The sequence below is a fragment of the Peromyscus eremicus genome, chromosome 15 (genome assembly GCF_949786415.1).
Source record: "Peromyscus eremicus chromosome 15, PerEre_H2_v1, whole genome shotgun sequence".
Classification (NCBI taxonomy): domain Eukaryota; kingdom Metazoa; phylum Chordata; class Mammalia; order Rodentia; family Cricetidae; genus Peromyscus; species Peromyscus eremicus.
In genome coordinates, this window is record NC_081431.1 from 35,718,738 (window position 1) to 35,746,075 (window position 27,338).

The window sequence follows — 27,338 nt, forward strand, 5'->3', positions numbered from 1 at the left end:
AACTGTTATATATATACCTAGAAATGTGATCAAATATTCAGCAAGGCTACCTGTCAACACAAGCTCTGGCCAACGACCTGCTAGTCACTGGTTTTCTCCTCCAAACTATTTCTAGATGTGTCTTTGGGCCTGTGCATTTTCCCAGGTGGCACAGAAAAAAAAGGCAGTCTGTGAATCTATTAATGCCACATTCACTAGCCCACGTTGTTCTTTTTGCTCCTGAGCAATAACATTTTTTGAAAAAATGATTTGAAGTATTTTACTGTAGTAGAAGGACTATGGGCTTTTTGGTTGAATAGACTTGGTTTTGATCTTTGCTTTTGGCACTTGTTAGATGTGAGACTGTGAATCACTTTCCCCATCTTTCAATGCTCAGCTTTTGGTCTTCAGGGAGGAATATTTCAATTCAGCCCATACATTTGTGGTACATTAAGAGAGATGGTACATGAGCCATGGTTAGAACACAGCAAAGCCTCAGTAAAAGATAGCTCAAGTTCCTTTTATTTCATCTTGGCATAAGGAGCAGATCTTCTAAGCATAAAGAAAGAACTCATAAAATTGAAAGAATCAGGGTGATGTCTACACAGGGACTATACTTCAAATTTCCTCACTAACCGGTTATTCACAACACTCTAGCTTTGAGGCTCACATTTCATTAGAATTGTTCATATTGCCCTGGGGATATTCTAGTCTGAGAGAAGGACCTTTTCCCTGAGGGTAAATTACTCTATTAATTCCAAATGCTAGTAATTAATAACAGTAGAGAATTGGATACAAATGTTGTATTATTTTTTCTTGGAGACATACTTGAGTATATGATCTGTTAAGATCATCATGGCTTCTAAATATGGCTTTGGGAGCTGAGAACACAAATACAATGAACAAGATATAGATATACTCCCTGAATTTACTTTTACCTCCTTGAACCCTCAGTTTTAATATAACACAAGGTATTTAACCAAGTGTAAATTTAGTAAACATCAATATATAAGAGAGAGCAATTGGAAGGAAGTGCTGGAAAATTATTATCTAAGTTTTAAGAGGATGTGATTCAAGTGTTTGGCTTCAATCCGACCGCCATCCTTTGAGTTACATCACTCGATCTGATTTTTCTAACCATGGGCTATCAGAGTTCATTTTGTTGCTGAGTGACTTAATAAATCATATTCACGATCTGGTCCCTCTGTTCTTCCCAAGAATGTGGCTTTGATGAATAAACACCAGTTATAATGTGTTTGTTTCTATCACATGTACATCCAAAGTTATAAAATCCCGCTCTTGCACAAGCTCTGAGTTTTACCACGTATACTGTGTTGGCTCGGAACATGTTGATTCTGTCAGCCTCTGTGCTAGACGGAGAAGAAAGAGATGTGTCCTCAACATGGTGATTCTGTCATTTTTTCCCCTGTGAAACAAAATTTATCTTGTTTCTGCTTGGTGGGGTCAAGTGAGCAGGGCTGAGAGTCTTTCCTAAGGGCACACGGGGAGCTGTGCCAGGCTGCCCTGTAGTTTCAGCTTATAATAAATAGGTGATAAAGAGCCGGCTTGGAATGGACAGATTTTATTCACAGGTACTACTGGTGCACAGGTAGACATCCAAATACTCAAGACCTGGAAGGGAGGCAATATTTACCCCTTTCAAACTACAGAAAGTCATCTGCATCATCTGCAACACAGCTGAGTCTACTTTAGTCAGAGGGAAAGAGGGGGAGACATTTGGCTGCTTAGATCGGCGTTCCTTTTTAGTCTGGAGCTCTTGGAACTGGCTCCTACCAGTTTAGCAGAGCCAAATGTGGACCTCTCTTCCCAATACCATGTGCAGTGACATCATATTAGCAGCCTAAAATTAGCGCCATGGGTGTAATTTACACTACAGAAATTAGCAAACACTGAAAATTAGTAACTTGAAAACTTTATAGCTTCCTGTGAGACAACTAAGTAGAAATAATTACTATGCTGTTGATCAAATAAGGTTCTAAGGGCAGTAAATTAAAGTTTTCAAGAACTGCAACTAGATTTAGTTAATAATTTATCAAAAATTATTTAAAATATCTATGCTCTAATTCTATACACATACCTGTGTGTGCAGCCATTTATAATAGACTTTCAAATCCTTTTTTTAAAAAAATCAGCATATAGCTGAGCTATCAGTGACTCTATGGTACTCATATTAAATATTGTAGCACTTTTGTTCATAGGTCAGAGGTTTTACATAATGAAGATAGTACTGTACTTTTTAAAACATGAAGCTAGGAGAAAATATGAAGCAGGGAACTTAGTATTGATCATAGTAGGTTTGTCTTCTTTATGAAAACCCACCTGACACAAATATTTTGAAGAAGTAGTTCTTAAATTCTCTTAATGGAAAAACAACAGAAAAAAAAAAACAGAAAAAAAAAACGGAAAAAAAGCAAAAAAATAAAAAAAAACTCAAACAGTACTGTCAAATTGGAATTGCGTTGTAGCAATCATTATCCATTCAAAGTTGAATTACTTAGTTGACAAGGCACTGTATTGTTTAAAATAATTTTGCTCCTTAAATTTCAAGTTATTTTATGTCAGGGACAAGAGAAGATATTCTGCCATTTATGAGAATATAGCTATTGGCTTGCCACAAGAAGGAAGTCTTAAAGAAAGCATGTTCTCCCAAATTGGACTCCATGGTTTTTGGTTTTGTGTCTTTTTTAAATGAGGACACAATGGGCAGATGGAGAAGAGGTGTTCTGAGAGGAGCTGGAGGAAGGGCTAAATAAGATAAAAAGATATTGTATAAAATTCTCCAGGAATTAATAAGAGAGAAAAAGAATGAGAAGCTTTTTGCTAATAAATCTATACTATTCATAAGTAAATATTGTTGGCTTAGATTATAGAGGAATTCAGGGAATAGATAAAATGATTGTCTAACAGTCCAGGGGAGAACAACTCTTATTTTATTCTCAGGGAGCAGATCCTAAGACTCTATATCAATCATTCATCAATACAGAACATATTTATCATACTGGGAGTTGCCATGGAAATGTAATGCTTTCCTGTAGTTTACTAATAAAGATGTTCCTTAGGGCAGTGGTTCTCAGACTTCCTAACACTGCGACCCTTTAATACAGTTCCTCATGGTGTGCTGACCCCAACCATAAAACTATTTTTGGTGCTCTTCATAATTGTAATTTTGCAACTATTATGAATCGTAAGTTGCCTGAGGGTTCCTTTCCATCTCCGGTTCTACAGACACTATATCCCTAACATGCTTCTTGCTGCCCCATTTTCAGAGTCAGTATCCACAGGTGTCCCTGCCATTATTCAAATGGATTTATTGGTCCAGTGCTTGCTCTGAGCCAGGCAGCAGGGCAATGCATGCAGGGATCTCATTTATTTGGGGGTCCTGTTTGTGTTCTGTGATAGGAATCATGGGATAGAAAATGGCCATTCTCCTGACTGACTTTCTCAGTTTTGAGGATGGGCCCATGGGACCAATGTTATTTTGCATTGTCTGGGGAACAGCTGTTCTCTGTTGCTGATGGTTGTACTAGAAGGGCAGTGGGCTAGGAGTGATATGTGGGTGTTACAAGCTCCTTATTTTCCTCAAGAGAAACATCATTTCAGTGTTCAAAAGAGAAAATGAATGACGGCCACTTGGTCTCAGAAACTATGGCTGCCCTCGCGGCTTTTGAGGAAATGAAAGCCTCTAGTGCCAACGTAGGGAAGGAGGTCCTCAGAGTCCGTAGCATGAAGGACATTTGCAGCGAAGGGTAATCAAATCATCATTTGTGTTGGATGTTTACTTGCTGGCTTCTACCTTGGTTATTTTAAAATACCAGAATGAGCTAAACTGGGTGGAATCTTCTTTTTTTTTTTTTTTGGTGGATAGACACTGTCAGAATATCTGATACAGGAGTGGACAGGCAGCCAATGTGGGGAACTGGAACCTACATTCTTGCTATTGACACGGCCTTTCCTCTCCCCTTTTCCACCCCCTTTGTATCTGGTCTTTCTCCCTTCAACTCTCCCTTCTTTCCCAGGTGTGTTTGATAACTGCTCCCACACAGCCAATGACAAGGGCTGGGCCCTGGGGATCCGCTCAGGGAAGGACAAGGGCAGGAGAGATGCTCGCTTCTTCTTTTCTCTCCGCACTGACCGGGTGAAGAAAGCTACTATTGTGACTGGCCACAGCCGATACCAGCCAGGCACATGGACTCATGTAGCAGCCACTTACGACGGACAGCATATAGCTCTGTATGTGGATGGCGCTCGAGTGGCTAGAAGTCCTGACCAGTCTGGTCCACTGAATAGCCCTTTCATGGCATCCTGCCGCTCCCTACTCCTGGGAGGGGACAGCTCCGAGGATGGGCATTATTTCCGTGGATATCTGGGCACGCTGGTCATCTGGTCGACTGCCCTCTCACAAACCCACCTCCAGCACAGTCCCCAGCATCCAAGTGGAGCAGATGAGTTGACCACCCTGATCCTGACTGCCACTTTCGACCCTCTAAAGGAACAGTGGGCCCCCTTTAGAGAGGAGACATATCCCCGGCTGGAGGTTCTCCAGGACTCTGAGTCACAGCCTGAGATTCGGTCACCTCTGCAGCCCCCACCTTGTGGGCAAACAGCTTGTGACAATGTGGAACTGATCTCCCAGTACAATGAGCATGGGCCTCTTCGGGGAGAGAAAGTGATCCGCTACCAGGTGGTCAACATCTGTGATGATGAGGGCCTGCATCCCATTGTGAGTGATGATCAGATCCGCCGGCAGCACGAGGCACTGAATGAGGCCTTCAGCCGCTACAATATCAGCTGGCAGCTGAGTGTCCACCAGGTCCACAACTCCACCCTGCGCCACCGGGTTGTGCTCGTTAATTGTGAGCCCAGCAAGATTGGCAACGACCACTGTGACCCTGAGTGTGAGCATCCACTCACCGGCTACGATGGGGGCGATTGCCGCAGGCAGGGTCGCTGCTATTCTTGGAATCGCAGGGATGGACTCTGTCACGTGGCGTGCAACAACATGCTGAATGATTTTGATGATGGGGACTGCTGCGATCCTGAAGTGACTGATGTCCGCAAGACTTGCTTTGACCCTGACTCATCCAAGAGGTAAGGAACTGGGGTCTGGGGCGTTTTTCTTACACCCTACATTTCTAACACTGCATTACTCTTTGATTCCAGGAGACAAAAGAGGGTTCACACAGTCCCCAAATAAAACGTTCTTCCCTCCTAGGCTTTACTGGGCTTTTAGGAAGCACTAGGTGTGTGAGGTAATTAAGGGCCTGGAAATGCCTAATAAGGTACAGCTCTCACAGAGTTCAAGGTCTGTGGAGCAGAGTTCCTACAAACTACTCGAGGACATGCGCAGGGCAGAGAAGACATAGACCAGCTCAAGGACTTAGACCAGAGGAGTCTAAGGAATCTCCAAGAAGAAACATAAGATTCCTCAGACAGCTCTTTGAAAAAGTCACTGTTCCAAGTGTGGGAGTTGGAGAGTTAGTTAAATTCTTGTCAATCAAATGACATACTTGAAGTGAGCTGATTTGGGCCCATTTTCTGGATGTACTAGTCCCAGTCCAGGAAGGCCTGATGGGTAAAGCAGCCCATTGTGGCAGGAGCAAAGTGTTCGATTCATGCTTTAGGAAGCAAGAGAAAAGGAGGAAGAGGCCAGGGTCCTGCAGTTCCCGCTGAGAGTACATTCCTGGTGATTCAAGAACCTTCCACTAGACTTGACCTCCTCAGTGTTCTATCACTTCCTGTAACACTACCATGACCTTTGAAGCACTTGTTGGTCAGACTTTTGGTTGCTGTGACAGATACCTGAGGGAAGTGATTTAAAAGAGGAAAGATATATATCTTCTGGGCTTATCATCTCAGACGTTTCAGTTTATGTATCGGGACCTATGGTGAGACTCTACACACAGTGGAGGAAAGATGTTACTTCATCATAGCTAGGAAGCAGAGGAAGGCTGGGAGGTGCCAGGAGACAAGACTGGCTCTTTAACAACATTTGCCGGTTACTTACCACCTTCAGTAACCCTCACCCTTTAAGTCTCTACTATATCCCAATAATGACATTAAACCAGGATTCTATCAGCAGGTTAATCATTGATGAACTCAGGGCTCTCCTCTCATGATCCATCACTTCCAAAAGTTCTCTCAGTTAGTAACTAGTGCTTTAACATGTGAGATGGCACGTCAGATTCAAACCACACCAGGGTCCCTCATCTAAGTCACAGCAACAGTCTTTTAAGGTGCCTGGGCAACGTTATCTTCAGAATGTTCCTTTAGCTTTTTGAATTTTGGCAGCATCCCCCATATTTGAGTCTTTATAACTTATTCCTCTAGCTGTCTCAGAGTTGCTATGGAAACATATCTAATTCCATTTATTATCCAGACCTGTGATGCCCACATATAATATTTGCATTGTATAACTAAAGGAGATATTTATACTCTTAGGAGTAGTAGCACTAAATCCAGTGCCTTGATCATGCTAAGCACAAGCCCTACCACTAAGCAAAACTTCCAGTCTCAAATATTTGAACATTTTTGATTGTTTAAAATATTTAAATCACAGTGTGTGTGCGCGCATGTGCATACATGTGTTTGTGTGAATGCACATATGTTCAGGTGCATGCATGCATGAATGCATGTGGAGGCCACAGGACAACTTGAGGCTATTCTCAGGTACTCCTGAGACATAGACTCTCATTGGCCTGGAGTATGCTGGATAGATTTGGGTGTGGGTCCAGTGAGCCCTGGGGATCCATCTATTTCCACACACCCCAGTTCTCAAATTACAAGCATGCACCACTAGGTGTGGTGGTTATTTTTTAAACATGGGCTCTGGAGACTGAACTCCAATCCTTGAGCTTGCAATAAAAGCACTCCGTGGACTGAGCTGTCTCCCTAGCCCAAAATCTTCACATTCAAAGTATCAAATTGTATTAAATGAGGAACAGTAATCCCCTAATACTTCTCCATGTTCCAGTGTTAAACAGAACAGGCAGCGGTATTTAGTTAATTTACCTCTCTTCTAGCAATCACCTCCATAGACAGGGCTTATTGTTTATATTTTATTTTTTGAGCACCTAGATGGTTCTTTAAATTTGAATATTTATTCTTCTTATATATGAAATTTTTCTTAAAATGATTACTTTGATACTTCTCTGTTCTATTTTTTTCCCCTCAGACACCTGGCTATGTATCTTCTGACCTATTCATTGACTTTTTTTTCTTATTTTTTTTAATGTTATTTGGGTTTTTTTGTCAGTTATATTTCTTTAATTTTGTCTTCTAATTCTTCAGTGCAACCCAGCAGGGTGCACTATTCTGGAGGTATTGCAATACCAGATAGATGAGTGAATTGGATGCAGCAAGCTCCTACTCCACCTCCTAGCTCTCTATATTTACTATATTGTCCTACACTAGAGGACCCATCAGATACTGCCATATTAAGAATATATATTTGTAGTTTTTTTTTTTTTAACTCTTTGGTCTTTACTCTTTGGGGGCCCACCACCCAGATCCCAAATTAATACACAGAGACTTATTCTTTCTTATACATGCCCAGCCTTAGCTTGGCTTGTTTCTAGCCAGCTTTTGTTAACTTAAATTATCCTGTCTACCTTTTGCCTCTGGGTTTTTAACTTTCTTTACTTCTTACTCTGTGACTTGCTGTGTAGCTGGGTGGCTGGCCCCTGATTTCCTCCTTTCCTTTCTTCTCACTCCTCAGTCTTCTCTTCTCAGAGTTCTCCTCCTTTTTATTCTCTCTGCCTGCCAGTCCTGCCTATCCTTTCTCCTGCCTTGCTATTGGCTCTTCAGCTTTATTAGACCAATCAGGTGTTTTAGACAGGCAAAGTAACACAGCTTCACAGAGTTAAACAAATGCAACACAAAAGAATGCAACATACCTGTGCATCATTAAACAAATGTTCCACAGCATAAAAAATGTTACATATCTTAAACAATATTATACAACATATATTACACTTGATCTTAGCTCAAAGACTGAGAAGCAATTATCTTCTATTTCTTTTGACAACTTGAAAGTTTTAAGATAAATTTTAAAAAAATCTTCTAATTTTAATATCTTTACTTTATTTAAGTTTCTAGTTGTTTAAATATCTGGTTTTATTATTTTAAATTTTGTGTCTGTTGTGTGTGTGTGTCTGTGTATGAGTATGTGCATATATATGCAGATATCTGTGGAGGCTAGAGGCACTGGATCTCCTGGAGTTAGAGTTAGAAGCAGTTATGAACTGCCCACTATGGGTCTGGGAACCAAGCTTGGGTTCAATGGAAAAGTAGTGTGTGCTGTTGTTAACCATTGCACTATCGTTTTTTAGTCAACCATTTTTATTTAAAGTTGTAAGGTTCGTTTATGTTTTATGAAAATAAGACTAAAAAACTTCTTGTCTCTTTTCTTTACGTTGGTGATTTGTTTAAAATATCTAGTGCTTGTTCACATAGTAGGGAACATACCTTAAAATCTCTATGTTTAATTATTCCCAAACTTCCCTTTTCTCTCTTTCAATCCCTTTATACTTATTCTGTGTGTGAAGTTTTTGTTTATTTTTTATCTTATGTTCTTTGTGCTAAATTTTTGTTATTAAAACACTGAATTATTTTTACTGTTTAGGAAAGAACTGAGACACAATCCTTTGTCAGGTTCTTATGGTATATCAGAAACATTAAACTAAGCAGAAGGAAAACCAAAGGAATGCATAAAGGACAGTGCCAGCAACTTACTGGAGGGCTTAAAATTTTTTATCTAAATTCTCTAAATTTAAATACAGGCTGAAGCATGAAAAACAGAACATGGCCTGTAAAGTGCCTTTCTGTGCCATGGCTTGGATTACTTGAAAGACTTTGGATTCCTAAGAGACCCTGATCTCTGGGTTTCTATGGGGTTCTTGGAGTTGGTAAAGCTAGTGTCCACTTCTGAACTAAATTAGCCATGTATAACACTCTTATTATCACAATTAAATCACAGAGCTCAATCTCACAATTCCATTATTTTGTGACTCCTAAAGGATCCAACTTCAACAAATGCTTTGCCAGACACTTATTGAGCAAGTGAGTGTGCCAGGCACAGAGTCCATCTACTCAAGAACTTATAGTTTAGGGGGAGGTAGTGGGAGAATGGGCTCAGATCTATAGATAGATTACAGAGCAACATTCATTAGTAATTGATGATTGATGTGTGATGATTGTTTTTGCTTTCCAAATCCTATTCAACTTTCCCACCACTCCCATTAAGAAATCAGAAATGTAGGCCAAAGTAGTTCCTTTCTCAAAGACTCTGGGAGGAGGAGAGAGCCCATGGAATCCAGCGTTGAACATCTGTAGCCCAGATGGGGCTATCAAAGGAAATCATTTATAGGGCTTGGGACTGGTCAGAGGAGATATGAGTTATAGATACATTACCCAGCCAGTGGATCAGAATTACTGAGATAGAGGAACATGGCTTGTGGCTAGGGCAGGCTGCATAAGCCAGATATCCACTTCTACTTACTAGTTGTCTTTAGAGAGTCCTCAAGAGGTGTAGGAGAGAAGGGGGTTGAGTGTACACATTAGTACAATCACAAATATCACTGACCATTTACTTAGGGAGCTAAGCCAAGGACATCCCTGTGCCCAAAGGTAAACTTGGCTTCCCTGGCCTTCCTAGTTCCCTTTGAATCTTTCAGTTCCCTTTGGTCATTGTTCTTATTATTTTCCTTCCTAACATTTCTCTGCTTCTGCACCTGCTTTCTATCTGATTTACTCTTTTTCAGAAGAGTTGGATTAAGTATCCAGCCCAATGTGGAACGGTGTGCTTGTTTCCTTTTTTGATTCTGTGTCTCAGATTCTTACTACGGTTGGCAAGGAGGATAATCGTCGAATAAAAGCAAATGGCTGAGCCCTGTTGAGGCAAGCATTTGATCACTCAATGTTAGACCTTGCTAGGAAGCAGGCAGTGGGAAATGTGCCATTTGTGTTCTGAAGCCTGTGGCAGGCAAACCATAGCTTGTGCTCACAACCCTGTTCCCTGCTCCATTCCTTGAGTTTTGTAAAAGCGTAAAGGACTGTACATGGAAGGCTAGTATGTGGGCTGAGAGGTCCCAGCAGGGTCGGGGCAGAGCACATGGGGTTTGTGCACTGTACCATGGTCGGGAGGGCTAATGTATATGTTATCAAAGGGAAGGGGTGAAGCTGGTGCTGCACTAGCTTGGATGCTGGGACTTCACTAGGATTTGCTCACCCACACACTGTGGCTTTGGAGCCAAAGGAATGGTGAAGCTGGGCTCCTGCAGTGATGGGTCTGTTAAACATCAGGCAGGCTTCATTATAGGTTTCTTTTGAAGTCAAGATTCAAAGTTCCCTGAAGCCAAAAAAAAAAAAAAAAAAAAAAAATCAGGGGAAAATAAGTGTAAGGGGGTAGGAAGAGGGCAGGGAGAGAAGAAATGGAGGGAAGGCTTTAAAACTGAGCAGAAAAGTCCCTCAGTCTTCCCTCTTCACCACGTTTGAATTGCACAAACTAAAGGGATGGCTCACTTTCTCCTGCTCATGTCACCTGACGAGGAGAATTAGAGAACGCAAAGATAAGCTCAGACAACTTACCTAGAAACAGAAACCACTCCTGTTTACTCTCCTGCAGGCCAGTTTTCCACAGTTGCAATAAATATTGTCTTAGAGTAAATAAAACCCAGCTTTTCTGTTCACCTGGCTAAGTGCATTTTTCTCTCCAGGTGTGCGAAGAGAGACTGTTTTTCTCCCTTTGTGGTTATTTCTTGGCTCAATAGACAGACTTGTGAATGAGCCATGTGGTCTGTCTGGGCTACAAATATTTCCTCTTAGGAAAAACACTGGGAGACCCCAAGTCTCCAACCGCATCCAGTCGTTCAAGGTAGTTGGGTGTTTTCCTAGGAGTTGGGGTGTAGCTCTGGTCCCTTGGCCAGATGCCTCTTTCTCTCAGCTGATCTGATGTCATTTCAAGATCTCTTCCTAGAATTTAAGCATAAAGAACCCGAAAGACAGCTGCTTACTTACATTTTCCTCTTTCTCTAGAAACCTTGTCTGTACCTTACTGTAGAGATATATATAAAATCTTGTTTTCTCCTAATCCAGACCCTTGATCTCATGGTGTCAGAAATATAGATTGAGGATGGATGGAGTACAGAGTTGTTTTTGCTCCAGGGCTCTGTTTAAGGCTGTTTAATCTCCGAACCTCTCCCTGGAGAAAGCTGCTGACCAACTGGTTTTCTGTGCTGCATACTTTCTTTTCCTTCTCTTCTAGGACTTTTTTCTAATGGTTGTAGAGCTGATGTCTCAAGCTCCACGCTTGGATAATTAATTCTCACCTAGGCTTGACTTCTTAAGACTACCACTTCCTCATTCCTGGGACATTTCCTTGTCCTGGAATATGATCTTTTTAATTGTACTTTCATTATTTCTCATCTATTCAGTGCTGACTCCCAGCTCCCGGCCATTTCATATTTCCCTTCAGTTGTGGCAAAGGCTTCCAAACTGGTCTTGTGTTTTTTGTTCTTGCTCTTTCTTTTACCCGAGGTCTATTTTTAACACAGCAGAGTAATCCTGAGGTCATAATTCAGATCATGTGATCCTTCTACAGTAGCTCCTCAGCTCACAGAGAGTCAAGGTTAAGGAACAATGTCACTGTGCTCTGTGAGACTGTCCTGACCTCACACTGTCACATTAGTGGCTTTTCTTCTTTCTGTACCTACCACCCAATTGAATCCCAGCCACACTGCCTGTCTCTCTGTCCTTGGACCTGCTGGTTACATTCCTTCTGCAGGGTCTTTCTAGTGGCTTTCATTCCTCTGGAATGCTCTTCTCCACATTTATTCATGGTTACCGTGTACACATTTTTTTTTCTGGTAATTTTTCAAAGTCACCTTCAGGTGAGGTCTTCTTTGGTGGCCCCATATAAATCTTCACACACTCCCTTGAATTTTCCTGGTTTTGTTCCTGTTTCCTGTTTGAGTTTTCTTTTTAGAATTTATCACTAGCCTGTTATTTGGTTCATTTTCCTTAATGTCGATCTTCTCCAGTGGAATGTGAATTCCATGAATGAAGGGATTTTTACATGGTTGGGTTGCTATTGTGCCCTAGAACCTAGAACAGAAAAAGAACAAACTAAATAGTCAATAAATAATTGTTGAAAAGTCATGTTCTTACTCTAGTACAGTGGTTGGCAAACTATGATCACTGAACTAAATTTGGCCAACTATGATTACATAAATAAAGCTCTATTGGAACACAGCCATACCCACTTGTTTGTATATTGTCTATGGACTGCTTTCATGTGGCAGAGTTGTATAGTTACAACAGAGACCAGATGGCCCACAATGTCTAAAATATTTACTATAAACATTTGTCCTACTATATATTCATCATAGTATACTATAATTATCCCTTCTTGCCTGTCTCTTACACAAGACTTTTGATTCTTTGTTCATAGTTCTTGGAACAAAAGAAGTACTTTGTTAGAATAGCAAAAATGAAGTGATTCTATCTATCTATGTATATGATATATGTCACTTTATATATATATGTGTGTGTGTGTGTGTGTGTGTGTGTGTATGTATAAAACCAGCACACACACACACACACACACACACACACACACACACACACACACTAAATGAAAAGCCAATGTAGGGTAAATGACATGGAGTAGAGATTCAAAGGCAAAGACTATTACTCTGTGTTGATAGGAGTTTTATTAATTTCATTAATCTTTTCTATTCATCTCATCACTGATAGAATTGCCACATTCAGAGGCAAACAAAATAACTTAAAAGATACCTGTGAAGAGAATGACTTTAAGGCATTTTGTTCACCAACTCATTTTGGTTAACTGGAGTCCTAGTATGCTCTGAAAGCATGAGACATACATTTTAATGAACAGAGAAAAAAAATAGTCAACTACAGCATCAGGAAGTGAGATGAATTCTCCTTGGAGGGGAAGGTGAGAGTAGATTCCAATAGCAGATACAAGGCATTCAGCATACATAGAACTGTTCTAAATAGAACCTCTTTGAAATGACCTCATAGATTAGCCAAGATTCTTTTTAAAATTTTAGGCTTTTGTGATTAAGAATCAGTGATATACCGAACCAAAGACACTGGATTGATTGTGCAGTTGCATAGGGTCCATGAAGATTTTGGTGACTAATACAGGTTCTGAGATGTCATGATTTGCACCAGCAGCATTTTGCCCAGACACCTCACCACTGAGCATGCTTACGTCTCGGTAGCAATCTACTAGGTTACCATAGTTTCTGCCTCATTACAACTTTACATTAATCAGTTTGCTGTGGTTCCTACTGTACCTAATTGGACCTTTTCTTTTAGATTAATTTCTTACTACTAATTGCTTCAATTTTTCGAAATATTTTAGTTCAAATTCTTCAGATAGTCAATGAGAGTTGACCCAACTCACTTTGATGTGTGAGGCAAAAGTCATAGATCTCTGTCAGCCTTGGTTTCTATAAATTATGACCAAAAGACAAAATAACTGGGAAGGCTGCTTAGGGCTCCTGGACATTCTAGGTGGGGTCAGCTGTTTCACTATCTTTTATTTTGGATGAGCATAGACATTTTTATTGGTTTTGCTTAGGTTTTCTGGTTGTCTGTGGTACCCATAGAACATTCATACCAGTTGTGTTCTCAGAACCCCGTGATTAGAGTGTAAAATCATAAATTTTATTGTAGGAACAGAACTAAATTTTATATTGATTATTGTATTTAATGATGTGGCAGCATTTAAGAATTAAATATTTAATTTCCCCACATTTTCTATGTAAGAATGAGCTTTATACAGTGAGGCAACTGTCACCATGGAGTGACAGAACAGGAACCCAGCTGGCTTCACAGACAATGCTATAATGGTGGGTCATGTCCCTAACAGCAGGAAATAATGAGTATGCATTAATTTAATTATATAATTCTTACAGAGAATGTATATAAGGAAATGAAGGAAAGGGAATGGAAATCACAACAGAAGGACTTTATGAAAGAAGTGAGTTCTTTAAGATATGAAGAGTAGAATGTAGGAGATATTATGGAAGGGCCAAGTTGTAAATCAAGAAGCATACTGTCATGTATAAACATAATAAGGTCACTGTGAAAAGAGATGTTAGGAAGGCCAGTTTCATAGATAAGAGAGAGAAAGGCAGACATTGAAAAAGTTATAGCCCTAGCAGTTGTTAGAAGTTTGGCTTAGGGAGTTGCACAAGAAACAATTTGGAGCCATAGAAAACGTATAGAGACAGAAACCTCTGGTTTATTATGTATCCGTTTGAGCAGTCACCATCCCTCTTGAGTTACATATTTTCCTTTAGAGAAAACATTTTCAAACATAATAATTTTATTGTTTTGTGTGTTATGTAGGTACACATGCTACAGCGCATGCACATGTGAAGGTCAGAGGACAACTTTGCGGAGTTGATTCTCAGGTCATCAGGCTTATGCCATAAGCACCTCTATCCTTTGAGCCATCTTGATGCCATGAGATCAGTTTTCTTATATCTGGAAAACATCATTAGGAATTTCCTTTATTAAATGTTTTCTAGCTTTAAGATTATTGTTTCCACAAAGCATCTTTATCAAACTTTTTCAAAGATACCTTTGTTAGGTATATACCCTCAGATTGACTGTTTACTCTTATTAAGGTATCACTTTCCAACTCCTATTAATCTTACAAAATCAACTAATTGTTATTGATTTGTGTTTATTCTGCTTTTTCATTCCAGCTGTTTTTTTTTTTTTGAGAAAATTTGTCTCTTTGATACTCTATAATTTTACTATGATATGTTTGATGTGATTTTCATTTTTTTTTTTATTATACTTGAGGTTTACTATCATTGAATCTGAGCACAGATGTCATCACCTTTCAGGGACATTCTAAACTACAGCTATTCAAATACATCCTCACAATTCTCCTGGATCTACATCTCAATTACTCACCCTCCCCTCCGGTAGCTCTTACCCACAGTTTCTGTTTTTGTCTCTCTCTAGGTCTTCCCTTTGTTTTTGAGACAAAGTCTCCTTATGTGGCCCAGGCTAACCTCCAGTTAATAATCCTCTTGTCTCTGCCTGGATTATAGGCGTGAATCCTGATATCCAGCCTCTCTGTCTGGTTACCCTAAATGTTTCAGTGTCTTCACTGGATTTGAGTAAATGTGGTTGGGTGTATAGTCTATTTGTTTCTTCCTTCAGGTCTGGCTAGCTTTCTTTCTTAACAATACTATTTGTTTATTCGTGTATTTATATTTGTGTGTGTGTGTGTGTGTGTGTGTGCATACACCAAAGGGGTGTGGGTGTGTATGTCAAAGCATCCAAGAGGAAATCAGAGGATAACTTTGTAGAGGACTTTCTCTCCTTTTACCCTTACATGGGTGGCTTCTAGGGATGGAACTCAGGCCCTGTGGTTGAGATTTTTGCATTATGATTTTTCAAGATGCTATAATCAATGGAAAGTAGGTAAAGCACATACAGGGTTGTTTGGTAATATAGCTTATATATGAATCTATACCTTATCTCAAAAGAGCCAATTAAAATGTTACACCTATTTCTTCTCATGTTTTCACAATCTGATCGGGTTTTTATTGTTTTTTATTACTCTTCTTCATGGGTTTTGTTTCTTCATACTGCTCTGTGAATATTTTTATTGTAAACCCATTTTCTTACATTGGAAATATACCCATTTACTTTTGGCAGTTCTATTATGGACCTGGCAATGTAAAACCATTTCAAAATCTATCAACACAGACCATTCTTTTGGAAGACTACAGGGTATTAGAATAGAGATGAAAATCTCAGTAAACTAGTCTGTAGATACAAATTTTCAGTGGGTATTTTATCCTTGTTTATTGGCTCACAACCAAGGAACACAAAGTTTGTTTTGAACCTCTTAATAAAGTGGGACTTTTTCATTCTTAGGGACTCTATTGAAAATGTAGTCTTTGGGAGTTCTAGATTTTATGTGCGTCTTTCTTATTAAATATCTTACTTTGATAAGCCCTACATTTTATTTTGTGTTGTATCCAAGAGTCTATAATGCTATCAAATTGAACTTTGTGGGTACCTGGAATTCCAGATTCCTCCAGGAAGCCAAAAATGTTACCTTTAATTAATTTCCTTTTTTTTTTTTTTTTAAAAAAAAAGATTTTTACATAGCTCAGCACCCTCCTTCCCTTTTGTATTTCACTTTTACTTTATGTAGTCTTGGACATCCCTTTAATTTCCTTCCATCTTGACAATACATTGAAAATTTATTTTTTATACTATTGATTAATTGTGGCTTTTTTCAAAGGAGATAGTACTAAGGCTTTGGGTTTTCAAATCACCTCCATCCTCTTTTTTAAACAAAAAAGGAATGTCTTAAGCCACTAGCTATTTGAATAATTCTTCAGGAAATATACCCAGGGGCAGCATGCAGGCTGAATGTGGTAGACCAGTGGGGCTGAAGACATTAAGGTGCATTAGTCAGCTTTTGGGTAGGAAGTGTGACAGGTTGAAAATGTCTAGAAAAAGTATTGTGTCACAATAGAAAGAACTGGAACATCAGACATGAAAAGATTTGGCTCCCAGTCCTCATTCTTGTCTGGACATACAATTTAATTGTGTGCTAATCTGCATTCCCATTAATTTATGTCCAACAAATGTTTGCTGAATACCTTCTCCTAGTCAGGAATTGTTGTAGGCTTTCTAAACATCATGGATAATGAGTCCTCTTCCTTCTTGAAGCGTCTAGTCTAGTGTGAGGGGAGACAGTCAGTAAATAAACAATTGTATACATGCTGTGTGTATATGTTAAGATCCGGGGCAAGACATTCCTTATTAGGGAGACAGAAAATGCTTGCTATGGAAGCAGCATGGAGGCAGTCTGTTGGGTGCCCTACTGAATAGACAGTGTTTGAGCAAATATCTGAAACAAGTCAGGCTGTGAACCCCCTGGAGTCTCTGAGATTATTCCAGGCAAAAGGAGAAGGAAGGAGCTGGAAGGACTGGAATAGAATGAGCTAAGCATAAATGTGTTGGTAAGGAGAGGCCATGTAGTGCTGATGGGAACACAGGGTAGGTTGTAGCGGTCTTCTCCAGTAGCTGGGAGATCACTGATAGAGTTTGAGTGGTAGTCCCACAAAGCAGCAGCATATTAGTGGAGGGTGTGCAAAAAAATACTTAATTGTCCTGTCTAATGCAAAGTAATATTGTGAAATTCAAGTAAGAAAAATGCTTGTTAAGGTTGTCCTATAAATTGTGATTATTTCACATATGAAAAATGTTTGATGAAATATTGCATGGTGAGGTTAGAGGAGGTAGATAGCCTCGAAGAGACATCAACTGGGTAACTGAAAAATAAATATGAAGAAGCTACTCATCACAGTGTGGAATTTACCAGGGATCATGTCTTATGAAATATTAGACATTCATTACGAACCAGAAGTCAGGATACCTTATTTACCTCAAGTCATGGAGTATCCATGCCCTTTCTGTGTCCTCAAAGACTGAACGTAAAAGTGAAAAGCCAAACACAATGAGTATCTCCTTTTCATCATGGTTGTAAAAAATGTTACTGTTCAGGAAAGCCTGTGTGTATGCTATACTTGGTACAAGTGAAAATTTCCACATGGATATTGCCAAGTGTGGTAAGGGATGGAGGTCAGAGCAGTGAGAAAAGATAGAGAGAGGGATTCAGAATTATTCTAAACCAATCAAATGGGCTCAGCACAGCATCATGGAGATGTACATAATGAACTTAAGAGCTTAGGCTATAAAAATGTCTAAGTCAAGACAGCAGAGATCTATGTAGCCATGGATGTGAAAATAACTGTGTGTGTGTAAAAGTTTGATGCGACACTAAAAATATGCCAACAGTCCTAGGCTCTGTTAAGATTAAAGTATCCAGATTACTGGAAGAGTTGCTCCCTCTAGGCAACTCATAGTCAGGGTCTGTCTGGAGTCTGGGCAGCAGGTTTTATGAGGAACATCAACAGCTTGAAACATATCCAAGGCTTGAGGGAGAGTGGTGATAATCAAGATGGTAAAATGACCCTGATCTCCTTCAACTATGGATCTTAATGTCCTTCTTTCTTGCTTTGGGGAGCCAGTATAAAAGGACTTTTAAGAAGAGTCACAATGGCCTCTTTTCCATTTCTTTAATTCCAGCTATTCATTCCATCCAATTAATTCATACAGTTTATGATGACAAATATTACTGAATGCCCATTATGATTTAGACATTAGAGAAGACACTACAGATATGACCCTTTCCTGTTCATATGGGACAGACATAAGTTTATACAACTACAGATCTGAATAAGGTCAAGGGCTCCCTCTGATCACCAGTAGGTTCCTAGGTTTGAATTTCTATGGTAATTAATGATGTCTTTTTGCTTCCCTTCTCTCTTCAATCCCAATTTAACTCTACACACAGTTATCACAATGTTCATTCCAAGAATCATTTAGTGTTCAGTGCTTCCCAGCTATAAAGACTCACCTTGAAATGAGATAAAATTTGTGTCGTTCTTGAACGATGAATAGAGACCAGAAAGGAGAGCCTAATAAAGGGCATAGGGGAGAACAAAAGTTTAAAAAGGCATTCAGTGTAACTAAAATATATAATCAGAATAACTGCTGCACATCCAGTGACTTAATCATCAACTATAAAATTGTGGCAACATTATGTGACATTCATAGAGTAATATTAGGGTAACTGCTTAAACTGACTCTGTGTGCAATCTAGGACATTTAGTTAAATGTGTTTTGTAATTATAGCTAATTATTCTGTTCAATGGTTTGATCTACTCCTTTTTATAGATTTAAAAGCAATGAAAAGGCATCATCATCCCTAATTCTATTATTCTGCTACTTTCTATATGATCATAGATCATTAGTCAGAAAATAGATGTCATCTACTCTTCTTTTGGGCACTCTAAGTTATCATAGGTAGTTAGGATAGGCATGCGGACTAAAGATGGTATATGTACTAGTGATCTTCCTGGGAAGCTATCACAGGGTTTCAATGCAATTACAGTGAATGACAGTGTTTCAGTGGACAGTAGTGAAGTTTAAACTAATATAGAATGACCCCTCTAAGACACATGCTAGTGCTTATCTTAGTTTTACCTTATATATTTGGATTTCATTTCTATGGTTTTAACCTTAAGTATTTTGCATGCATATTTCTCAATAAGGGGGGCATCTCTGGAAGAAATTTTTACTCATTAGGTATCGATTACATCACACCTTATTGCAGGTTGAACTTAAAGCAGTTTTTAAATATTTTATATGATGCTACATTTTAAAATAAGAATCATAAGGGCTGGGGATGCACGTCAGTGATAGAGTGCTTGCCTGGCATGTATGAGGCTCTGGATTTATGTTCTAGTACCACAAAGAAATAAACCAAGAAGCATGGGCAGGAAGAAGGGAACTGGGGGAAGACAAAGACAGATTAAAAAGACTACATAATGCTAAATGATTCACATACATTAGGATGCTAGAGTTGGCTCTGACTTTCTCAAAGCTCACACAGAGTGGAAGGTAGGATAAATTCATTGTTTTCCCGTCTTAAGAAATGGAAACACAGAACTGCTCAAGAGAACAGCTGGCACAGAGAACCACCTTGGGCAGAAATTTACCCTGGGGCTACACAGAGAAAGCAGCCTAGTGTATTGGAAGGCATTTTCAACAAAACCTTTGTTCAAAAATCAATTAAAAAAAAAACAATTTGTAGTCTGCATGTAAACACAGCAAAAGGATACTCTGTGTCCATAACCTCTCAGAAAACAGTTGGCATATTTTTATACTGGGCCAGTTTTCAGGAACAACTGATAATCAGGAGACTAGCCCTTCCGTGGAAAGAAGTGGGAGGGGTTTCAATTTCAGGCAGGAATGGCAGACATGAGCTGAAGGATGTGCACATCATTCTGTGAGACTGGATGGAAGGACTAGGGGTGGACACAGACGTATGGAATGCCGGCAGGAACTTCACCTGGATAATTCTGATAAAACAAGCAATTGTTCTGAGCATGTGCTGCTAGGCATGGAGTTATTGACAAGGTAGGAACTCGAGGAACGTTGATGTTATGCACACTACCCACTTTCTAATTAGTCTTCCTGTATATAAATGATTGTTGTACAAGAGAGTGATTCTGAAAACAGCTGCTAGAAACCTCTGAGGGCTAAGTTGAAAAATTCTAGGTGAATCCTAGAAGATACAATAGCCTGCTTGGATTGAGATGGCAAACTCTCACAGAAGGACCCTGGAGCACATCTATTTTGCCCATTTCATTTTCCTTTATCAATAATGAAGTTACCTCAAGACCCAGAGCTAGGTCATCTCACTTTTGTTGATTTCCAACAGTACCTAACCACCTAAGGTGTTTGACCTGAGGCCAAATCCCTAGATGTAACTCTCTATTTCAGTGGCTTAATTTCATATGTGCCTCTGCTTAACTCTATCATCTCAAAGCCATTTGTGAGACTCAGAAAAGTCATGAACTTTCTTAGTCATGACTTTCTTAGCATCCACCTTGCCCCATGTGGCCTCCTGCTTCTCTAGTGTACCAATTTTACATACTATAATTTTTTAATGGAGTAGATGATCCTGGAGAACGAGGAAAATAAGCAGGACTACTAGAAGAACATATGAAGACTGATTCAGGATAACAACTAAGCCCAGAACCGCCTGTCAACCTGGGTAACAAGAGTCCCAGGGAAAGCACAACGGGTGATTCTGGGGGCCATAGATGTGGCCCATGAAGGAGTAGCTAGCTTGGGGAACAAACAGCATTTCTTTGCAGTGGATAGGGAAAGCACAAACCACTTCCTAATCCAGTCATTTATAGCTAGTATATTAGGTAACTCAGCACAAGAAATGGCTTGGCAAACCATTTTTAAAAATAGTGGAATCTGTTGTTTCCCAACAGAGAGACATAGCCAGTGGGTACTAATACTTCATGATCATTCCCAAAGAGGAGCCATGTAGCTGGAGTTTTCCTGCCTGGCCCACAGTCAGGGCAAATCTCTTTCACCTGCCAGTCCCACAGCCTCTCAGACCCGACCAAGTAAATACAGAGACTTATGTTGGTTACAAACTGTATGGCCGTGGCAGGCTTCTTGCTAACTGTTCTTATAGCTTAAATTAATCCATTTCGTTTAATCTATACCTTGCCACATGGCTCGTGTGGCATCTTCACAAGCTGTTTCTCATCGTGGCGGCTGGCAGTGTCTCTCTCTCTCAGCCTTCCACTTCCCAGCTTTATTCTCCTCCTTGTCCCGCTACACTTCCTGCCTAGCCAATGGCCAATCAGTGCTTTATTTATTATCAGCAACACATGTGACATAGAGAACATCCCACAGCAGAGCCATATTATCCAATACGTATCAGGTTATACAGAGGACCAGTTTACTCAAAGGAATGATTCCTGCTAATCCTCACAATGGGGTGAGTTTAGCATATATTCCTAGAAGATTTTTATTGCCATATTTATGTTAATGCTACTTTTGATAGAACGTTGCTTTTAGAAATGGGTTTATCCAACTCATTTTTGAGATTTCAAGGTAGTGTCAGCCTTGTCAATTTTCTCTAGGCAACAGACGTCAGTGTGGAGACACTGAAAGGGAGACTCAATTTACAGAAGTTTACTCTGTAAGCAAACATTCTTAGAGAAGACTAACTACAAATAGGATTCGTTTATATTGTCTTACGATAATTGTTACCTAATTTATCCTCTGTATTTCTCTACTAAACTCAAAATACCATCTTCATGTACTCTACGGGCAAAGGCACAATATACCTTCGGATACAGAAACACCAAAGATGACAAGGTAGAGAGATTCCACAGAAGAGCTGTAGCTGGAAGGGGACAGGTGGATGACAGTAACTCTTAAGTGTACGCAAGAGGAGCTGCTGAAGAATGAATGCATTAAGAGTTTCTTCGCAACAGGGAGAAATGTTGCTTCATGGAAATGTTAGCAACCCAATCTATTCTCTGATGTTAAGTACGTCTGGTAATTTTTGATCGAAAGCTTTTTGAGGTCTTGCAAAATATCCTGAGTGAGTAGTCATTTTATTAGTTAAAAAAAGGCCTAACAAGCTGTGTCACAATGGATGGAGGCAAGCCAAACATCAAGAAAGATGGTAGATTCATTAAGAATCCAAGATGAGGCCTTGGGCACATTAGTGAACACAGAGACACTCTACCTAATGGCCAGAACTGATGTTATAAGGCATTCCCATTTCTACCCTGGCCCCCTAACCTGCTGTCTAGAAGGACTGACACTTTTCTTTGCTGTAACACATATCCACAGTTGCAAGTAATCCAGCTTGCAAGTAATTTACCACACTAAGACTTGTATTAAAAACAACCTGGAAAAAGAAACAAGACAAAATCCAGTATTCCTTGTTATTCATGAGTGAATTTCTTGAGTAAAGATTAAAATAGTATTCAAAGGGCTACAAAGGAAGAGTTGATGGCAATGATTCCTGCCAACCCACCCCCCTTTGGCTCAGGCAATTCCCATGAGGCACCTGCTCTATTACCAAGGAGTTGAGCCGAGTCAATGGGCTGTCTGTTGTAGTAACTGCCTCTAGTAAACACACCACCTCATCATGCCAGGAAACTACTCTCTTTCTGTTTTCTTAAAAGATAATAATTAAGAGCCCCCTTTTAAAGTTAAGTTTGCACTTAATTTTATAAATTGTTAAGTGTGTTCAGCTCGAGCTTTCATTCATGTTTTATCATCACTTGACAACACCTCCAGAGTATTCTTGTTAGTCAGTTACACACACACTTAAAGCACTCCACAGTCATCCTTTTCTTTCGTGATTGAAGGGGTTGATAGAGTCAGGATGGAGCAAGCAAACAGGAGAAAGCCCTTGCAGTGTTCTCACTGATAGCCCAGGGAATTAGGCTTATACTCGAGTTGAGGAAGGACTGCCTACAAATCTCTTGAGGGTGGAGTAACTATGGTTTATCTCCAACTTGTACTGCTTTTGGGACACGAGGTGATTTTAGACAGAGTATACCCTGATTCTCCGGAGGTAGGTACTCAGTAAGTTTACTAAATAAAATATTCTAAAGTATATATGTAAATAATGTGATCTAAGGAGACCAAAAGTGATTTCTAATGTATCTATGGACCTGAGTATGATTGGTTTAGGCTAGTAATTACTTCTAGAACTCACTTACCAGCTACCTTCCTTTACATTTTTGAAGCAATTCTCATTATTGTCATTATTATGATGTTGAGTCATAGAAAGACAAGGTTTCATTAGTCGTTGGGATGGTGACTTGAACACAGCTGAAGTATGAAGAGTTGGTCCAGCTTGTTGGTATAATTGGTATAATTCAGAGAATCCTGCTATTTTCATAAACTCCAGATATACTAATTTAAGATTAAGAGAAATGAGGGAAAGTGGTATCTTAGTTCATTTGGGCTATTATAAAATAATACAATAGATTTGAAAAATTAGTAACTACCAGATATTTATTGCTCATAATTCTAGAGATCAGAGTAAGTAAGATCAAGATGCTAGCACATTCAATGTCTGGTCATAGTTCTCATTTATGGTTTCTTCTCTACCCTTGAGTAGTAGGAATGTACAGATTATGAGCATTCTATTTAGAAGGGTATCTAATGCATTCATGGTGGAGTACAGAGGAAGACAGAACCCCCGTGACTCACTTTCCAAGGACCCCCATGTCTTCTTCTTGCTATGATGCTGGGATGACATCTCAACACAGGAATTTTGGAGAAACACAAACATTAAGATTAGAGTCAATGGTTAGGGAAGTCATTGACTAATTAATAGCTCTCAGTATTTTGATCCTGAAAGTATAATTATAACAATTCTACTTTCATCCCAAGGATTACCAGATTTATTCCTACTTTCTGCCTCAATATGCTTCCCCCTTTCATTCTGTTCTGAACAGTTATTTCAGCTGGTTGAGTCAGTGTGCCTCTAATTCAGAGAGGTGAACAGGTCCCTGCGTGTCTCTGATGATTCACTGTTGGCCACAGGGATTGCTGGGCAGTGAAGAGGTTTGGCAGTCAAGAGGCCATTGAAGTGAACATTGTAAACTCCAGCAGTGCCAGGAAGGGCTCCAGCCAAACTTCATAATGGTTGGGCCAAAAAATCAGCTAGTCCTTATTTCACCTGGGACTGCCTGTGTTGAGGACCTCCCTCACTGACCAGCTGCCTTTTCTACAGACGACAGGAGAGACATCTGTCCTGAACTCAGAGAAATAGAAATGAGCCCAAATAAGTCTAGGGAGTTTTCCCAAAGGATCTGTTTGTTTTTAATGCAAATTAAATACATTTGCTCATAGCTGCTGAAAATCTCCCATAGTCCTTCCTTTTCTTTGTGACCTTAGCCCACCTAATCACTGTACATTTGGGCGAGTGCGTCACCTGTTCTGGCTCCCAACCAAGGCCATGGTGTGGCTGATCATGGTCATGCTAAAGAACCTCAGAATTCCTTGGAAACCAAGCCTTGTAAATTGTGGGGGTGAATGAACCCACACTAATTCCCAAATGACAGAACGCGTTGCTTTGTTTCTGGCTGGTTACTTCATCATTTTTATATCCAGAATACTTTAAAAGCATGCCAACTTTCACACGTTTTTATTAGCAAAGGACTTAGTCTCTATTTTCCTCTTATCTACCACTCCACTCTCATCTTTCATCATCCACTGAATACACAAAACTCATTGGGCTTCATTTTTATATTTATGCTTTCGAAGAAGTTGTTTCTTCTTGCTGAACTCTTTTTCCTTCTCGGTAAATTAAAAAACTGGTTGTAATGATTCCTTCAACTCCCCTCTCAAAACTTCCTTTGCTGTTTTGTCTTTCTCCATATTGGGGATTGAACCCAGGGCTTCACACATGCTAGGCAGGCACTTTACCACTGATTTACAAACTTTTTCTTTTTCTTTTATAAGAGTTTGAGACAGAGTTTCATTCTGCATCCCAGCCTGGAAATATCCTCCTGTTTTAGCCTACCAAGTAGCCAAGATTGCACCATAATGCCTGGGTGTGTGTTTATATCATTCTTTAGCTATCCCTATTGTTTATATTTATTATAATGCCATGATTTGGGGAGGTTATAGGGAAAAGCTTATGAGCACTCTTCAGCAGAAAAGTGAAAAAGATGAGAATTCTTCAGAACAGAAGCTGAGCCACTTACCAAACTTCAGGATGAGCTTCTATGAAGACAGACAGAAGGATCTTCAGGAGGTGAAGTGGGTTAGTAGAGGAGCTGCAGACAGAACTCAAGGCTAGCACAAGCACCAGGCAGTGTTGAATAGATTCAGTCAGTATCACATGGGGTACACTGCCAGGGCTCACCATAACCTGCTGCACACAGAATCTGAAGCACTGTTCATTCCACACTCTCCTAAGTGAAAGGTCTGAAGCCTACCAAGTTAACTCCTATCTAGATAGTTGGCTTGAAATCTATAGATGAGAGACAACAGGAGAAGAATCCAGAATCTACTCCTCTAGGAGTGGAAAAGGTTCATCACTTTGTCACATTGGAGAGACATTCATTTTCTACCGTGAGACTGTACACTTACTCTAGACTCATGCTAACTATTTTGTCTTGGATGTAGTAAATGTTCAATAAATGCAGACTGTAACAAAAGTCAGTTAAATACTCAAAAAAAAAAAAAAACCCAACATACCCTTTTCTCTCTCACATATTCTCCTATCACTTGTATGAGAACACAGCACACTAGTTGGTAGAGATGCAGTTTGTAATTGCTATAATTCTCTATTCCATTTTTAAAATCTCACTGTTCTTCCAAATTGAAAAGTACAATACATTGTGTTTATTTCAAACCAGAGCTGGTATTGATTTACCTTTTTTTCCTTATTAAAAATGTCATACAGCTCTCCCTGCTCCCCATCCTCTCTCCTCTCCCCTCTTCCCTCTGCCCTCTCTCTGCCCTCTCCTGTCCTTTCTCCTCCCCTTCCCTCCCCTCTTCTCTCTCTCTCTCCCTCCCTTCCTCCCTCCTTCCCTTCCTCCCTCCCTTCCTTCCTTCCTTCCTTCCTTCCTTCCTTCCTTCCTTCCTTCCTTCCTTCGCTCTCATCCCCAGGGATTGGTCTCTGCCCCTTCTCTCCCTTCCCCTCAAGAGAAAGAAAAAGAAAAAGAAAAAGAAAAAAAAGTTATATATACAGAAGAGTACTTAAAATACTGCTGTTTACTTAAAGAAAAAACACAACTATGACATTCATTTCTCACACTACTGTTGTTCAAATCTTAAATGGTCTTTTAATAAAAAATCCCAGAGCCAGATATGAGGGTGAAAGTTGAAAGATCAGAGAAGCAGAGCAGCCAGCCACTAGTTCTTACCTCTACGAAATCCTCAGCCTAAAGAGAGTGAGCTCCTGTTTCCTCATGCCTTATGTACCTTTCTCTGCCCAGACATCACTTCCTGGGATTAAAGGTATGTGTGCTTCCCAGTACTGGGGTTAAAGATATGCGCCACCACTGCCTGGCTTTGCTTCCAGTGTGGCCTTGAACTCACAGAAATCCATATGGAGTTCTGCCTCCCAAGTGATAGGATTAAAGGTGTGTGCCACCACTGTCTGGCCTCTATGTCTAATCTAGTGGCTGGCTCTGTCCTCTGATCCTCGGGCAAGTTTATTAGGTACAGAATATATCACCACATACTACAATCTAGAACAATATCTGAGCCCCAGGAAAGCCAAATGGGTTCCTTTCTCTGAGTTTTGCTTCCTTTTCCAGTGCGTCTAATTTTCCACTAACCATATCTTCACTTTCTTTTTCATTTTACCTCCTTTGAAATTATTCCTGACATCTTTATATTTGTCTGACTTTGTACCTTATTTAAATAAAACATCTCTGTATGTCTTATCTTCTTATTGTGCTAATTTACTTTGAGATTTTTCTGCATTTCTGCCACTTAGATGACAGGAGAGTGTACTTGTCTTCTACTGATGGGGTGAGAATTTCTAATGAGCTTTGTATTCCTCTTTCGGGAGCGTCAAACTAATAAAGCAAGTGTTCAGTATGGTTATTTATTTTATGCTTCGATTTATCATAGCAATTATTTAGTATGTGGTAAGTTTAAAATTTGTTCAACACTTTAGAAATTTCTATCAGTGGAATTATGCCTGAATCGACTTTGCATTAAAGGAATGGAGACAAGTGACTGTGTCACCAGAGTGAGAATAAGGAAGGACATCTGGAACTTCATGTCCATACAGTTCAGGCTGAGGAGAATGAGGAGAAGCTTCACTTTCTGGGCCAGGTTCCCAGAGAAGAAGATCTCTCTCTCTCTCTCAATCTCTCTCTCTCTCTCTCTCTCTCTCT

The 27,338-nt window shown here is 39.8% G+C and overlaps 1 protein-coding gene and 1 long non-coding RNA gene across 2 annotated transcripts in view; one reads left to right on the forward strand and one right to left on the reverse strand.

Annotated features, from left to right (window-relative positions):
* The window catches only part of Pappa2 (pappalysin 2), a 244,382-nt gene that overhangs the window by 17,311 nt on the left and 199,733 nt on the right, over window positions 1-27,338 (forward strand). Inside the window, exon 2 of the mRNA XM_059280960.1 lies at window positions 4,017-5,088. Within this exon, the coding sequence (XP_059136943.1) occupies window positions 4,017-5,088 (1,072 nt within the window). The remainder of the gene's footprint in view (window positions 1-4,016; window positions 5,089-27,338) is intronic.
* On the reverse strand, window positions 11,811-12,961 carry LOC131925582 (uncharacterized). Its single transcript, XR_009383298.1, has 2 exons — window positions 12,793-12,961; window positions 11,811-12,099 (listed from the first exon to the last, which is right to left on the reverse strand). It is a non-coding gene; the product is annotated as an uncharacterized LOC131925582 (long non-coding RNA).